This window comes from Neophocaena asiaeorientalis, unplaced genomic scaffold, assembly GCF_003031525.2.
Source record: "Neophocaena asiaeorientalis asiaeorientalis breed wild unplaced genomic scaffold, Neophocaena_asiaeorientalis_V1.1 scaffold886, whole genome shotgun sequence".
NCBI classification, from domain to species: domain Eukaryota; kingdom Metazoa; phylum Chordata; class Mammalia; order Artiodactyla; family Phocoenidae; genus Neophocaena; species Neophocaena asiaeorientalis.
The window spans coordinates 61,446-79,287 of NW_020175226.1; the positions used below are offsets into that span (position 1 = coordinate 61,446).

The 17,842-nt window shown below is 49.7% G+C and overlaps 1 protein-coding gene across 1 annotated transcript in view; it reads left to right on the forward strand.

The window, feature by feature from the left end:
• The first annotated feature begins 281 nt into the window (after nucleotides 1-281).
• LOC112413458 (CUGBP Elav-like family member 4) overlaps nucleotides 282-17,842 on the forward strand; it is a 286,922-nt gene continuing 269,361 nt past the window's right edge. Inside the window, exon 1 of the mRNA XM_024765407.1 lies at nucleotides 282-567. Within this exon, the coding sequence (XP_024621175.1) occupies nucleotides 282-567 (286 nt within the window). The remainder of the gene's footprint in view (nucleotides 568-17,842) is intronic.

A 17,842-nucleotide genomic window follows, 5' to 3' on the forward strand; every position in this document is an offset into this window, starting at 1 on the left:
GACCGAAAGAGAGAGAGAGAGAGAGGGAGAGAGGGAGAGAGAGAGAAGAGAGGGAGGGAGAGAGGGGGGGAGAGGAGAGAGAGCGCGAGCGCGAGCGAGCGAGAGAAGAGAGGAGAAAGAGAGAGAGCAGAGAGCGAGAGGAGAGCGAGGTGTAGAGAAACCGAGGGGGAGAGAACCCGAGTGTGTGTATGCGTGTGCGTGTGTGAGCGCGAGCGAGCTTGCGAGGGAGAGGAGCGAGAGAGTGCGAGCAAGAAAGAATAAAAGGAAAGAAGATTTTCTCTATGTATATAAAGATGGCCACGTTAGCAAACGGACAGGCTGACAACGCGAGCCTCAGTACCAACGGGCTCGGCAGCAGCCCGGGCAGCGCCGGGCATATGAACGGATTAAGCCACAGCCCGGGGAACCCGTCGACCATTCCCATGAAGGACCACGATGCCATCAAGCTGTTCATTGGGCAGATCCCCCGCAACCTGGATGAGAAGGACCTCAAGCCCCTCTTCGAGGAGTTCGGCAAGATCTACGAGCTTACGGTTCTGAAGGACAGGTTCACAGGCATGCACAAAGGTGAGTGCACCTTTCGCTCCCAACTTTGCCGGGGAGAAAGAGCGGGCGGGAGGGCCGATCGGCCAGCGACGAACGAGCGAGCGGGAGACGGCGCGAGAGGGAGCCTCGGGCGGACGCCGAGGAGGGAGGCGCTCCGGCAGCAGAGACCGGGACTGGGGTGCGTGGGGAGCTGTTCGCCGGGGCAAGGCTGGGTTTTGGGCAAAAAGCTGATAGACGCGGTTTCGTGGGGAGAGCAGCGGGAGCAGAAGAAGAAGAGAAAGAAAGAGAGGATCGAGGGGAAACGGGGCTTGGATTTTTGGGTACAGCGACTTGAAAGACTGGGATGGGGACGTCTGCACCGGCCGAGCCCGGGACGCTGAGCAGACTGGCGGGCTCTCAGCCGGCCGGGGACCAAGGGTGCTGTCCATCGCCGTGGTGCTGAAATACTAAGCGGAGATGGTTTTCTCCTTCTCCGCTCCGGGCCAGAGTAGCAGGAGCGCAGCCGTCTAAAAAGAAGAGAGGTGACAGATTCAAAGATACATTTTTTATTTCGCTATCAATTTAACAGTAAACTCTCCGTGTCGGGCTGTGTGCCTGAATAATCCGGTTGTGGTGCGAGTGGCGGAGGAGGGGTTGGGGGGGTTAGTTGTTTGAAGGAAAGGGGGACAAAACCTAAGGTAAGAATTAGCAAAGAACCAGCCATCCTCTGGGTGGAGTGGGGGGGGGGTCAGGGAAGCCTGGATGATCCCCTCCTCCAGAAAGCAGGGCTTCGAGAAAAAATCTGTGTGTGAAAGATATGCATTTTGGAGGGTGTATCCTAAATTATCCCAAACTCACCATGCAGAGAGGTTTATAGTACATCGTTTCTTTCCCTTGAAGCAATCATTACTAGTGAGTGCTTGGAGGAGGGGGAAACAGAATGATCAAAGAATTAAAACCCAGCAACTTTTTAGGAAAGTGGTCATGGGAATTGTCTGCAGCCTGCCTGTTTTCTCCTTGTTTTATTATCTTTAAGGCAGAGCCCCAAACGTGTTCAGTTGTAGAACGTGTGTGGGTGGCTGGTGGGTGACGAAATTAGCCCAGTGCTTGCTCCCTAACAGTAATGTATAGGATGTGCAGCGGGAATTAATCGGGGCTGGAGCTGTGTAGGCAAGTTAAATGCTTTCTGAGAGAGATTGATCGTCGGGCAGAGAAGGAGCATTGGGCTAAGGAAGTTGTAAGGGATGTGTATGGACGTTCCGTTTTTAATAAACCGTAGTGTGGAGAGCTGCTGAAGATGCTGTGTTAGAGCTGGTGGTTTAAAAGATGAAAACACACACACGCACATGCACACCTACCCACACACAGAGGGCAGCCTCATCCTTGGCCACAAATGGGCTATGAACAGAGCTGATCCTCCGGCACATTAGGTGCAGAGCGCGGAGCTGTCTGGTTCTCAAAGCAGCAGTGGTTTTCACTATCACAGCCTCCCTCCTTCTTCAGCCCTCCCTTCATCCGAATACTAAGCAGAGCTCCGAACTCTTCATAGTTGGAGTCCCAGAGAGCAGTTTTTATTGGCTTTAGCATCTTCCAGCTTGCCTGCTGAGGAGTAAATCTTAAAGTTAATGGCATGTTGAGTAGCACAAAAACATAGCAGAATGGAAATATACTGGGTTTGCTGGGGTGGGGTGAGGGTGGGAGCTGTAATGGAGAGAGAAACCAACCTTTATTCAATATGGAGAAAATGTCTGTTCAGAAGAGAAACTGGAAAGGTGGAATGGGGAGGCAGTCTTCGAAATAATATCAGTTTCCCCCTTTTTCACCCTCCTTCTCAAGTCAACCATATCTCTGTAGTTTTTCCCTTTCCAATCAAGCTCCTTAGAAGCTAATCAAGGTTGGTATTAAACCTTTGTCATTTTAATATGTCCCCAGATTTTAAAATAGCAATAATGAAAATTAAGAAGCAGAGGTAGAGAAATACTTTGCCCATCTTAATGATAGGTTCTTGTGGGGATTTGAGATTTTAAAGTTTAAAAAAATCAGTATCCACTAGAGGCAAAAAGACAGTTGTGAAGAACCGAGCTTCCTATGAGATCTGGGTTGGAGCACTTTATTTGCTTCTTTATTCCAAATGAAGGTAATCTTAAACAATATTCCTTGGTTTCTTCTCACGATCGCTTGCTAGTATCATCACTCTGTTTCTGATGTTTTGGGGGCTCCCTTTTACTCTAGCAAAGATGTAGAATTATCATCATTTGCATCAGCGAGGTAGAGAAGGTTAAGATATAGTTGCGTCTATGTATCATATCATATATATGCATACACGCATCTGGTGAGGATTCCTATGACAAGCAAAACTTCATTTTCTAAATAATTCCTCCTCTAAACTGGCTCAGTCAGGGGCAGGCAGGCCCGTTGGCTCTGGAATGCTGGGTGCTTCATTGTCAAAGCTCACCCTTCAGAGCCTGAGCATATATTTTTTTTCCTATGAAACTTCCTGCCTCTCCATCCCTCAGATTTTTATAGGCAAGGTTGGCCCACAATGTCCCTAACAGTGCTTGGAAGCTCTGAGAGAGCTGAATAAATGAGACAGTTTCCGAGGCCTGGTTTATTCATTCCTAGAAGAGTTTGAACTCCTCCTTCAGTGATACAGCCTGATTTATTAGCTAATCCTGATAAAATAAGCTTCCGGCCACCTTAAAAAATTACTTGCTTGCCATTGGTGATTAATTACTGTTTAGTCAAAAGCATGATGAGGCTTGAAGAATGAGGGTTGCATTTGACTTCTAGATTTCCCCCAAGTCTAAATTATAACATGAGGCTAGGGATAGAAACGTGCCTTTGTTAAGCCTGGTTTCGGGGTATATTTGTGGCTTTTTCTTTCCCCTTCTTGAATTTCTAACTTCTAATGAATCATACTGGGATAAAATTGAGAGGCATGACAGGATACTGGCCTTCAGTGTGGATGGAATATATATGCTACTGGTTAAAAGAAGAAGAAAAAAAATAAGTAAAAATTACATTAAGTACATGAGATTTCAGGTGGGTATCCATTTGTTGGCCACCTGCCATTTCTGGTAACTAAAGAAGGAAACAGTTCTAAGGGTTAATGGAATACCTGCCATGCGTAGAGTGAACCTTAAAAGGCAATTACTCCAGTCAAATTGGGAGTCTGGAGGAGGGAGTAGGTGTGTGTTGTGGAGAAAACCCAGCCGTATCGGAGAAAGGCTGTTGGGCTGGGGAGGCAGCAAATAGCAGTTGTGGACTGGCGTGATTACCGTAAAGGTAAATTCACCCCCTGGATAAGAGAAGGCAAATGGGTAGGGGGAGATCTGGGTGCTAGGCAGAGAGAGAAAGAAAGGAAAAAGCCCAGAACAATTTGAAGAAACAACACCTAAGGAAGAAAACCCAGTTTAATGCAAACTCTCCCGGCTAACTCAGAGTCTCCTTTTCTCCCCCATTAGAAGCACTTCGAGAAAGATTGTTTTTCCAGGCTCCAAAGAGAAAGACATTAGGCTATTGATTAAAGAAGAGAGAGGCAAACTCCCAGGGTATCAGCAGAAGTGAACTGAGGACGAATTTTGCCCCTTCTTATAGAATTTTTCTCCCTTGGAGAAGGAAACAGGTCATCCACTAGTCTAATTCTTCCCTTCTAACACTTTTATTTATTTCTATTTTATTCCTTGTATTTCCTGAAAAACAAAGGCAGTGACTGAAAATACGTACACACACACACACACACACACACACGACTGCTAACACACACACACATACACAGTTAGTGGATCACACATGAACAAGCCACAATCCATTCATAACTTTGGTCTTATCTAGCAGGATAGGAGGCAGCAAAGACTGAGTTACTGGGAGACATAAAGACTAGTGCTCTCTGGATAGCCATATTATAATGCGTTATCTTTGAAGTCATTTAAGTCCAATTTAAGTGGTATTTAGTATAATATTTATGAATTAATGTGATCTAAGCATAGGGCTGTCCCCAAAGGTTTAAACAGCCTTTACTACTGATATGTGCTTGTTCCCGGAGCCTGCGATGCATTTTAATCTAAACAACTAAGTCCTCATCACAGTCCCTCTTGTTAACCAGTCAGAACAGATCTGTGGCCTGGATAACCACTCTGCATTGAGATTTTCCCCTGCTGCATAGAGGAAAATCTACTCTAGTGGCAGCCCGGGGGCTCCCAACCCAGGAGCCACAGCTTCAGGGATGTCGGGCCCACATACTTTCATACTACATCCAGAGGGAGGGTGGGGACAGAGTAATGGAACCTTCTGTGCATTGAGCTCTGGAGAGTATATCATTTAGAAATATACTCATCGTCAGATGCACAACCTCTCATTTCAATGGTATCTGAGTAGTAAATTCCTCAAGCCCCTTGATTTGGGGTACAGCTGGGAGAAGGGGAAAGGGCAAGGGTTATGATTATGTTCGGATGATTTGTGACCATCTTCATAAAATTATGTCTGGTATTTTTGTGTAAGAGGTAACAATTCTCAAAACATCGAGTTTCTGCCACTTGACTTTAGCTGAAAGAGCTCATTGGTTTTTTTTATTGTTTTGCCTTTTTTTTTTTCCTGAGATAGGTGAATTAAAGCTAGTGAGGTTCTATCTGATTTCTGTTTTCAAATGAGCCTAAGAGACAGGGAAGCCGAAGTATCAGCATGGGCATCAGCTCAAGTAAGATGAACTTTTAAAAACTACTCGGAAAAATAAAAATTCAGTTCTGTCCAGGGAAAAACACTAGCAGAATGGCTGGACACACACCTACAGCTTTTAAAAGAAAGATTTGCCTTGTGAGACAGAGATGTGGAAAATGAGATAGCTGTAATAAGAAGAAAAATATTTAAAAATAAGTTTCACTAAAGAAAATTAGCAATAGTGATTGTTGCAATGTTAAAATAAACCTAAACAACTGCCCCCATTAAAAAAAAAAAAAAAAAAACCCAAAAAAAAAAAAAAAAAAACCCTCCAAATTCCAGACGTTGATAAGTACCCTATCTAGGAGCAAAGAAAAAAACTATTGGGAATTGATTCGTTTATTTAAGACGCTGGTGGTTATTTGCTGGTTGTGCATGATTTCATTTATCTTTTAAACAGACTTCCCGAGAATTGACACACACATACACACACACACACACACACACCCCACACGCAGAGATAAATCAATATGCACATGTGCACGTATATGCATCCATGTGCAAGCATGACTAAGCGCATCCCACACATATGGGAACCAGGGCTGGCCTAGATTTTACTGCAATTCAACGGGGAGATGTTAACACTCTTTCTCCCCCACCCTGCCCCACTCAGCTTTAATGGGGAATTCTAGATTGGGTTGAAAGAACCCCCTTGGCATACTTTCACTCTCTCCACCTGCTCCAGTTGGCTGACGTTTTGTGACTTCTCAAACAAAAAACAAAATAAAACAAAAAGAAAAGCATTTCTTGAATGAAGTCATAGCTTTAAAACAACCCAAAGGAAAACAATTACAAACACATATGCCATAGATATGCACATGTCCCCTCAGTTCATGCGTCTTGTAAAGTTTTCAGAGTGCTTTCAAAGAGCTGATTGCTGGGGGGCTTTCCTGATACCCAGTGATCTCAGCACTCTCCGGTGACTCGAGCAAAGGCCATTATCGCTGTCATTATTATTATTATCATCATCATCCTCATTATTATAATTTATAGACCAGGATGGGAGAGGAGCTTCTGAGTGATGCCTGAAGAGATATCCAAAACACCCACTCTTTGGTTGAGAAAAGAGCTGGTCTCACTTGCTTCTGATGGATTTAGGAAAAACACTGCACAGCTCACACCTTCCAAGTCACCAGAGGGTGGTCAGTTTCCAAACTGACCCAGGAGGGATCTCGGTATAGAAGATCTGGAATGAGTACTCTGTAGAGGAGAGGAAGACGCAATAGAGAATGAGGCCCAACATCGTAGGCAGAAAAAAGGAACACTGAAAGTTGGAAGGCCGAAATGCCAGCCGCAAGCTGGGATCACTGGTTGACAGTGGCTGAAACTGCAGGAGCTTCTGAACTTGGAAGGGAAATTCCGTGTGACATGCTGAGAGAAGAGCTCGAGGGTGTGAAAATCTGTGTGTGTCTCTGGGTACTGGAGGGTTGGGGGAGGGAAGATACTGCAGCCTGCGTGGGTGTTGGTGTGAGTGCATTCGTGTATGTGTGTGCGTGCGTGTGTGTGTGTGGTGTGTGTGCATGTGTGCGCAGGGAAGACATGACAAATTCAAGTGTCGTGGAGATGATGTTAGGGGTAGTTTCATCTTGCAAGGCTATATGTGTGATCAGGGAGATGGTTGATGAAGAAAAGAGGAGAATGACGCTGTCCTTGTGATTATGTACATGCTCCACCTCAGATCTCGTGGCTTGGATTTGTCAATGATCTAAGTTCCAGTGTGCAGGTGTGCTCTTGTTCATCTGCCTGATAGCCCCACTCAGAAGTCCAGGTTGGGGAGAGGGTTCATCTCCCCCCACACATCACTCTGCAAAGGCTTGCCCACTTCTGCTCACCTACTGACTCATTTTAGAAATGACCTTCCATCCGAGAGCCCAGCTCTCTGCAGAGATCATTCCCTCCACTCTTTGCATTCCCTACCCCACCAGCTGCCGCTTGGCATCCCTGTCCAACTTTTCTTTTGTAGTGCTTTCACACACACACACACACACACGCACACACGCACACGCACACACACACACACACAGAGACATACACATACAGGGGAGTTGACCAAGTCAGTCCAGCTAGGCCCTGGCAAGCAAAGGACTGCATTAGCCTGAATGCACACAGGGGTGGCAGAGACCTGGTGGCCCGCCTTTTGGGCTCTCTACAAGGAAATCACATGCTCTTCCTTTACTTTTAACTTTTCTGCAGCCCCTCATATACACATATTCTCCAAGAATCACAGAAGGCATCTAATTCTGCCCAAATAGCCTAGGGAAGGGGCACAGAGCCCCCAGCTTAGTTGGAGCCCTTTTATCATGCTCTTCCAACTCCCTCTTTTCTTTTTTCTCCTCGCTATTTAAGATGCCCTGGAAAACCCACAGTGGGTCTGAAGAGAAGGATACATGTTCCACTTGGCAACGTGAGGGTATGGTTAAAGATGCCAGGGCAAGAGGACGATGATGGGGTAGAAACGGTGGCAAAGGAATTCCCAGAGTTGATGTGCTTGCCCTAAGGGCTTCCTCCATCTCCACCCATCCAGTTTCCAGTGGCCCCTGCATGGGTATAAAGCCAAAGATACAGCTCTGCCCACAGAAACCAACAAAGCAGCCAGGTGGGCAGCCCCAGGGTAATTGCCCTCCTTTCTGTGTCCCTCCAGGAGCAGAAGGGGATGTGTTCAGGACCAAAGAGTCACGGGGCTGCTCCCCTTCCACTCACTCCACCTTTGGTTTCCCTTATCCTCCCTTGTATATCTCCCCTCCAGCACAAGCTGACTGACACTCAAATGAAGCAATTCCCAGCAGCTCAGCTCAGGAGCAAATCCTACGTGGCCATCTGCAAGATGTAAATAAATGGGTGCCCTCGTGGAGACAGACATAGTTCTGGTTCCGTGAGGATGGAACAGCCAAAAATATTGATCAAAGCTCAGGGGAAAAAAAATTGATAATGAGCTGGCCTCCAACAAGAGTTTAATTGACGGAGACTTCTGAAGGCCGGCTCTGGACAGCGCATGAAACTGACCACGATGTTACTTTATTGCAATACACTCTGCTTTAATTAATTAATCACCTTTGTTAAGAGCTGCTCCAGATCAAAGGTTTCTGGATATTTAGCAGATCTTACTAACAAAGCCCCCATGCATTAGGCTATCCTACTGCTCACGGTGAGGCAAGCAACCTTCCTTCCCATCTTCTTTCCTCTTAGCTGTGGCTTCTTCCTCTTTGTTAAAGATGAATGGATCTTACCGCACAGCCGTTCTGTCCTAGGATGGGGACGGTGAGGGGTGTTGCCCGCTGAGGGCATGGGGCTTCCTCTCAGCAGCTGTTTCTAAAATTACATGACTAAGACTTGGTTCACCTTCAAATCTATCTGGCTGAAATGGGGAGTGTCAATAGAATAAAAACAGAGCTCATGGAAATGCAAGAGCTGTGTGTATGTGTGTGTGTGTGAGTGTTTGTGTGTGTAGGCACGTGCACAAGCAAGTATGTGCACATCCACATAAATATTATGGGATCGATACATTTCACATCCGCTGCCCACACCTCTTAACTTCTCCCTCCTGTCTCTTGAGCACCTGTGCTACTGTCGTATTTCACTCTGAGAAATGCTCGGAGCTGAAGCGTGCATAGATGATGCTATATTGAACCAAGCCATTGTTTGGATTCGGTTACGGAGTCCGGGTACGCATTGAAGGATGGTCCTTGCCTGGCGTAGGCGGTGCCTAAAGCATCTACTTCTCAAGATATGACAGGAACCTCACTCTCCAGAGTCCCCAAAACCTACAAACTGACAGGTGACTTACTTGAAAGCAGCCCTTGGAGTCATTCTAGGAAGATTTGAATGCCATACGTGGCTGTTTGTTCATTATTCTAATTTAATGATGCAGTCACACCTAATTAATCCATGTCTGGTTTATTCATACACCAAGTCTGAGGATCCAAAAGATCTCTCTAGCTAGCTGGCTTCCCTTTACAGGGGCGAGTGAGGGGGCTGCCCCGGCAAGTGAGCGTGTCCGGGTCCAAACAGGAACGGATCACCGTAGACAGACTTGATGAAGGCGCTGTCCACCCACGTAGGAATGACAGCAATTACAGAGGTGACAGCAATCAGAGACTAGCGATGAGATCTGTGTGCCTGTGTGCACACACGTGAGCACACAATGCATGCCTTCTACCAGGGCAACCTTCAAATAGGCGATGGGCCACACCCCCAGTGTGTACAAAACAACACGGCCTTATGGAGTGTCAAGCATTCCTATGATTGGGAGTTTCGGTGCAGAAGGTTGTGAGACTGAGCTGAGTCAAACTCCCCTCTCTGGCCTGGAGAAAGCCGAATGCATTGCTGCCGCCGCACAGATAAAGAGACTGAGGCTGGGAGCAGCAAAGTGCCGTCTGCGGCGTGGCCCTCAGCGGACCTCCCCATAGCTGCTTCTGGCCATACCGCTCGCAGTGAGTGCTGCCTCTCGCCTGGCAGGTACACCAAAAAGAATGCTTTCCTTCATCCGGCCTCCGCTTTCCAGCGGGGTGAGGTAGAGGAGAGGTGTTCTCTGGACAGGAAAAGAAAGAAATAGGATCCCCTAACCATTATCCACCCAACATATCCACATCTTTCTGTCAAATCAATACTTGGCTTGGCTTGGTCTCACCGGATGGGGCACAGAGAGCATCCTTGCACCCGCCGTGTGAAGAGGTCTATCTCTGAGGGGTGGTGTGAGCCTGAAGCAGCATCCCTAGTTACATGGCTGGATATTGGCCTCAGGGGGATGTCAGTGTGCACCCTTTGCTGCTTAAAGGTCCCAGGAAGAAAGGCACCCAATCCCATCAATCACGTGACTGGGTTCTTGAGACCAGCAGAGCCAGGGTCTTTTCTCGTCAGCCTTGTTGGTCAGGTTGGTATGGTCTGGACTGCAGAAGGCCGTCGCTCACTCAGGCTCACCTCCAGGCACAGTGAGCAGGAAGGAAAGGGAAGGCCATGTGTCCTTGGCCTTGGAATTGTTGTCTGGCATGCCCCTGGCCTCTCATGGCCTTGCGCACTGGAGCCCAGCTCAGGCTGTTCCTGGTCCTCCTTGGCCACGCTGGGCAGCACCTGATCAGGTGTTCTGAGGGAGAAGTGGACAGCAGAGACTCCAGTGGCCGAGGGCTTGGCAGAGAGAGACGGAACAGAGCCCGACAATTTGGATCATTTCTTTTCTCTGTTCCCAGAGCCTGTGCAGGTAGCTGGAAGGGAGACTGCCTTAGAGGCCAGGTCCCCTGGTGGGGTGATGATGGACGATAGGAAAGGAACTGCTAAGGTGCAGGGGAGATGCCTTTGATGTAAAGGAAGGAGAGGAAATGGTCCCTGTGGCTGGGGTAGGAGTGCTTGGAACTCAGCAGACAGGCCACCTGCCTCCCCCTCCTGGCCTCTGGCACACTCAGAGTCCCTCCAGAGACTTACACCCAGCCCTTGGGAGCAAGGGCCTCTGCCAGTCCCTGTTCCCTCCCCCGTGCTAATGGCCCAGCCTTGTTAGCTGAGGCTACCTTGGACAGTTCCCAGATCTCTGGACTTGCCCACCACACGGGGCCCAGACTAGGCATGGCCACAGAGGTGTTTGGGGAGGGTGTACCCTCCTGGTCCACAGAGCCACACCACTGCGTCGGCCCCAAAGGCCTGGGTCTAAGGAACTCTAGGAGAACAGTCCAAAGCCAAGAGGCTAGGACCCTCCTGTAGACCCTTTCCCTACCTTAGGGAGGGGTCCCCAAACTGTGCATGTGGAGGGGCTCCCCTCTCCTCCGGCGGTTGCCTGCCCTCTGACCGTGAGAGGGAGAGCTTCCTACTCTCAAGCAGGGCCCCTGAAGCTGAGGCGCCGCTCCTACCGCCGTCCTGGCTCGGTGTCCAGTCCTCTCCCGCACACCACTCCTTACCTCTACAGGACAAGGGGGGCACTCCTCTTACGCATGGGAGCCCCGTGTAGGAGTCGGCTGCATGGGACCCTGAGCCCAAGCCTGGGGCACCAGCAAAACAGCGCCAACATGAAACAAGAGAGGAGGATCAGAAAATCCAGCAAGTATTGTAATTCAGTATGCAGGTGCGTTTGGTTTCATTTCAAAAATGAATAATTCGTGTGCGGTTTAGTATGGATTTTATTCTTCATTCCCTGTGTTGCAGCACCAGAATCTTTTCTATACTTAGGGGTCTGACGTGAGTCCAACTCCAAACTGTTACATCCCTCAGCTTTTGCAAAGGACTCTCCAAATGCCCCCAGAAGGCACACACGCACACTCAACCCTGTGCCTGACCACCCGGGCCTGGGCACAGGACGGATTAGTTAGTGATCATTTGGCACACCTGCCACCTAGGTCCAGCTGAGACCCCAGGGCAGCAGCTCCAGAGCACCAAAGTTCCGTGGGCCATCGGAGTGAGAGGCACAGAGCGCGAGAGCCACCACTGGCTTATTTCCAGGCTGCGTTTTCTCTTGCAATTTTTAAAACTCTTTTTCTTAAAAACTGAGACCTCCGCTTTGCTCTCATCTTGATTATTTCAATAAGTAAATTATTAGGTTTATTTTAGAGTCAATTCTGTTGTTATTGTGCTGGGCAGGTTTGAAAATCCACTGGAATGAGAAGTAAAGGGTGAGGCCTGGGGCTTGAAGGGACGAGGCAGCCGAGCAGGTCCCCAGAGAGAGGAGAGGAATGCAGATAACCAGGCGGTGTCTCAGCTGGGAAAGCGCGCCCGAAGGCAGCAGTGAGCAGCCACTCCACAGGCCAGGTCACAGTGGCAGGCCGCTGGACGGGAGGACAGGAGCAGAGGCCCAGGTGGTGGCCGCAGAGCTGCAGCTGGGGGCGCCAGGTTCCTGCTCCCTTCTGTGCGAGACCCCCGTCTGCGACTCACACTGTCTCCAAAGCCTTGATTTGTTTCTCCTGAGTTTCTCAAGTTTCTCAGCAAAACATTAACCCTGAATGTTCTGACTTATGTCAGCTGAGCCAGGTTGGTCCACAACAGAGGCCACAGAGCCGGGAGGAGAGGGTCCCCCAAGGCTGGCAGAGGCAGGAGAATCCGGCTGGGGCAACAGCAGGGGAGTCATCGACCCAGCTGCAGTCTGCATCTAGGGCATACCAGCCCCATGCGGAGAGCAGGGTGCCCTGCCTACCCCCATGGGGCAGGGCAGCCTTCTGCAAAGCAGAGAACAAGTGCAGCATTCCAATCTGATGGGGGAGACACTCAGGGAAGACCAGGGTGCGGTGGGGGCAGAAACACACCTCCCTCAAGGAGGCAGATTCATGTGCGACTCAGGTGCCCTGAGGGTCAAGTCCTCTCCTCGGAAGGCAGGAACCCACCATCACCACCGAGAATAACTGGGTGTGCTAGGAAGCAGCAAACCCACAAATATAAGACTACCCAATGCGAATGTCCTGTGTGGGGAATGAAGGACCGCCCCCCACCAAAGAGGAGTAATCAGATAGGGGTACCAGCTTCCGGCCCAAGGGGCTTGGCCCCAGGCTCCCAGGTAGAGAGGGTGGCAGAAGCCCGGCTGGGACATGGGAAAAAGGCAGAGCAGAGCCCGGAGGCTGGCTTGCTGCTGGCCTGCTTGTTTTGTTTCGTTTTGTTCCATTATGTTTCATTTTTGTCCCACTGCAGTAAAGTCTTGTTCTCAGGCTGGTGGATAAAGGAATTTCTCACTTTGAATAAATTTCGACCTACCACCGGCCCAGCTGAGAGAGAAGAGTTGGGTGCAGGGGTAGGTGGGTGGGTTGCAGGTATGTCTGAGGAAGGTGGTGACACACGTAGGACCTGCAAGGAAAGGCCTCACCTTCTTTGGGGCTGCAGTGTCCTTCAGCTGTCCGAACGGCAGCCCACTTGGGCTGAGAGGTTACTCGTGGAATATTTCAACCCGTGCCCATGTTCCCTGTCACCTAGTCAGGCATCCAGACTGTCCCCAAAGCTTACTCAGCTGAACATCCCGAACAGTAAACTGGGTGTTTCTAGAGGTGGGAATCTCCCCCTGGCCCTCTGCCCTTCCTCTGTGCTGGCCCCCAGTTCAGGAGTGGCTGCAGGAAGCCAAGCAGGATAAGCCAAGTGGATAAAGCCCAGGACAGCATTTCCTGGGGTGACACTGGTGTTGTGGCTGGAAGAATCTTGGCAGTTCCCAGGAAGAACCACTCCCAGTGTGGACAGCACACCCGGGCAAGGGTGTCAGGCTCCCTGGGCAGCCTGTTTACTGCATGGGAGCAATTGGGGGTGCTTCCTCCATCTCTGGGAGAGAAACCCAGCCCAGAGAAGCAGGAAGAGATGAGGTGATCTTTAGGGCCCCGAACACAGGAGTGTTTGTGGCCGACTCTTTAGGGGAAGGAAAACTGCCCTCGTTCAGGCCTTCCACAGAGCTTGACCCCGCAGCATCTTCCTGACCCCTGGGATTTCTCAGCGGGGGAGCAGAACTGGGCCCCGTCACGGAGCTGGAGTCCTCCAGTGCCCCCCCACGCACCTACTCTACACTCCCCCGATGCCCCCAGGCCCCAAACCCCAAGTCCCAGGGCTCTCAGGGCACAACGGTCTCCAACCCAAATGACCTCCCTTTCCTATCCCTTCCAAGTCCTGCCCCTTGCTGATCTGACAAATCAAACTGGGCAGATGCGTCCCTAGTGGCTAATGGACACTAATGAGTTACCGTCACTGGTGACATGTGCCTCGTACAGGGACCTTTTAGAGCCCAGGCCATAACCCAAAGAAACATCTCTCGTGGTGGGATTTCTGGCACAAGCCTAGCCAGAGGGAGAGGCCGTGAGGCTGGGAGGCCTCTGGCTGCTCCCTGGGCATGGGCCTGCCTGGCCTAAAGCTGTGTGGCCAGGACATGGACCAACCCCTCCCACGCCACAGGACCAGGTGAAGCAGGCAGCGGAGGGACTCAGACCCTGCCTGTCTCCCAGCAGGGCCGGCGCACCCAGGAGGCTGCCAAGTCAGAGGTCTAATCAAATATTAAACACAGTCAGTAAACTTAAACCAGTGCCGTATCTGAAGCGCCGAGTCCCTTCCTGAAAGCAGCCCAGCTCCAGCTCAGGGATGTTGCCAGGTCAGCTTTGCCCGGGTGCAAGGCTGGGGGCTTCTGGGCCCATGCCCCATGGTGGGCAGTAAAAGGGGAGACACACCGGGACCTTGGCAGGGACGGAGGCTCATGGTTTTTCTCCTCCATTCTGTTATTCATTTCCTCTGATTTTTATCTCATCTCTCCTGATTGTCCTGGTGAAACTTAATAGACAAAGTGAATTTTTATTACATCGTCAATATAATTTCCAGCTAATCAGCAGACTCGGGGGCCACCGCAAGCCCTATAGCTCCTCATCTGGCTTCGTAAATAGTAGGAACAATCACTGCCAAGCGTGACTCCTCCACCTCCTCCCAAGAGGCTTTCTCCCCACTGCTCCCCTTTCCCAGACCTATTCTTGGGGTTTCTGCCTTCCCACGGATCCCCCCCACCCAGTGGGCCACATTGCCGGTCGATGGAGATATCTTCCCCGTTCGTATTTTTAGTTTTCTCCCTCCCAGCTTCAGCTGTTAAAATCACAAATCTGGGGCTCGTGTTTTGAATGCCAAAATAACCTAATGTCGACTGATTTTGATTCTACTTTCCTCTGTGCTCAGAATATGATATGTCATGAGATATTACATAATCCGATAGATCACAGTATATACTCTAAATCACGTTATATACTAAATTAAGTCATATGTTTTACCGTACCCGTATAACCTATATACCAAAGGTGTTTTGGTCATTTAAAGTTAGATCTTGTATCTTATAGACTGTATCATACATGTTAAATTATATATTTCATTTGTATTATAGTATGCCTTCCATTTACATAGCATTTTAATCTGTAAAGGGCTTTCTTGTCTATTACCTCTTTCATCCCTATTGCAACCAGGTACAGTTGATACCTTTTTTATAAAGAAAAATGGAAAAGGGATCATGAAGGAAAATTACAACCTGGTCAAATCCTGCCAGGATACAGCAGAACGGCTCAGGCTCAGAACAGATGCCGGCGAGCCAGGGAAGGGGCCTGGGCGAACCAGAGGGGGCAGAGGCCTGGCCGATGGCCAAGTAGGCAGATTCCTGGGGCTTGGCCTGGGCAGCCCCTGGCCAAAGGGCAGCGATGATTTAAGGAATGTATGATTGGTTTGTCTGTTTCACCACCAACCTGCCCAGGGTTAAAGGTGAAACTGAGTGTATCTTCTTGGGAGGCTGAGCCCGTTCATTAACTCAGGGTGTCTGCTCCCCTGCTCTCTGGGGCCACACCACTCTGCTCTGCAGTGGTTTGGATTTGGGGAAACCAGGAATCATCACTTAGAGTCAAATCCTATAAATAAGGTGGGTGACAAGGCTATTGAATCTGACCTTGGGTGTCCACACCCCCGACTGTTTGAGGGAAGGGGAATCAGCTCCTCGCAGGCAGACCAGAGCCAGCCCTGGGAGGCACCGACCACCCTTCACGAAGTCTCCCCTCTGATTCCTGTGCAAAAGTCTGCTTGTTCACATCTGTCCAGCAGATGAGCTGCATGCATCAGAGGGTCTCGGGAAAGCTCCTTCTCTCTGGGCCTGACAGTGCAAGGGAGGCCTGGATCCTTAGAGGGGCCCCTGGGAGCAGGCAGTGTTTGGCGCTCTGGACACTGCCTGCTTGCAGAGGTGGCTGGTGCACCAGGGATGGAGCTGGATGCCTGGTCCTCGCCCTGCCCGGCCCTCTGGCTCAGAGTCTCAGCTTTCTCCTCTCTCGAATCACTGCAGTGACCCCTGCTCACCCCACCTCTTAGGGTCATTGTGAGGATGGAATGAGCTAAAAGGAGGGAAAATGAGGTGTAAAAGTTAAAATCTCCAGGGTCATTGTCACGTATTGAGTGCCAGCACCCCCATCAGAACACAGAGAGCTCTGAAAGTCCTGCTCACTCAGAAATAGGATGCTTGGGCTGACATCAGGATGGACGGGAGGGAATATTGACAAAGCACCTACGACATGGCGTACACGTAGGACTCTTGCTTATTTTATCTCATCAAATCCTCGTGACAAAACTGCGACAGAGATGTCACTGTGCCCCTTTGAATGCCACAGGAACAGAAGCTTGAAGAGCAGGAACTCGACGGAGCTTACGCGCTCTGGAGACGCAGAGCCAGAATTTGCAACCATATTTGTCATATTCTCAAACCCCCCACATTTCCATGACTGCAGCTCCCTTTATGGAAGTAAATAAAAAGATCACCTCTTCCATTGCCGTCATTTTACAGATGGGGATACTGAAGCCCTGTGACATTAAAAGCTAAGGTTTTCTTAAATTATCCCACACCACATTTTACAGAGGTTCTGAAAACACACATACACACACACACACACAAGTACATATACACATTACAGACACACAGAGATAACTCACATAAACACACCCTCTTACAGATACACACACATGTATAGACACACAAAGAAATATATACTCACAGACACACATAGGAACACACTCACATAAGGACACTCAGATACCCATGTACACAAGCACACACCCCCCAAAATATAGATACAGCACACACACATAAACACATTTCACAGACACAGACATACAGAAACATACCAAGTCACACATAGACACACACAGACATGCACACATAGAGGTACACACACAGACATAGATGCATATACTCACACAGAAGCACACACTCACACACCAGACCTCAACAAGGCTTAATTAACCATAAGGCCACAGGCACAATTTAGCCCCATAACTCTGTAGCAGGAGAAGCAAAACCAGCTGGTTTAGAGAAAGGGATAACAAGGGCCCAGCTTGGAGGCAGGGAGGGAGCCCAGTGGCCCCCTCAGCTCACCTTTCAGCCTTAGGCCAGGGGCCAAAAGTCATCTCGCCAGCGCCTGTGTGGCGCGGGAGCCCCGTAAAGGTCAAAGCCAAATCCTCATTAGAAATCAACAAATCTACAGAAGGCATTTGCTGAGAATGCTCCCTCTGCATTTGTTCTTCCGCATCCACCCCCAGGATCCTGGCCAAGTTTCTGCTCAACTGACCAAGACCAAAGGAAGGTCCTGGAGAAATTTGGGGCAGGCCTTCCAAGGACCCCCCCAGCCCTGTACATCTGCCCTGGGCAGGTCTAGTACAAGTAAAGCCAGGCCTGTGACCAGAAGAGGCACCTCCAGGAAAGAGTGACTGGAAGGGATGAGACGACAGGTGTAGGTTTGCAGCCCATCTGTCCTGGAGGCCAGCACTCGGGCTGCCTCCTCTGTGGCTCCTAGCAATGAGGGAGGATGTCTTCCCACATCGAACCTCTGCTGTCCACCCAGGCCTGCCCCTGGCCTGCAGGGCTCCTGTCTGTCTATGGGACCACACTTTACCCAGGCTTGGCAGACAAAGTGGCCCTGTCCATCTGTATTAAGAAAATACACACACACACACACACACACACACACACACACACACACACACACTACATGGAGCAAAGGGTTAGCAATGATGCAATGACAAGGAGCTCATCAGAGAATGGGCAACATATGGTTTTCTTTAGGATAAAATCCTGAGGGTTTGGGAATGAGTCCACTAAATGTTCACCTCCTGAAGGACGAACAAACCATTTGGAAACTGAGACTTTCCTGGGACAATGGGG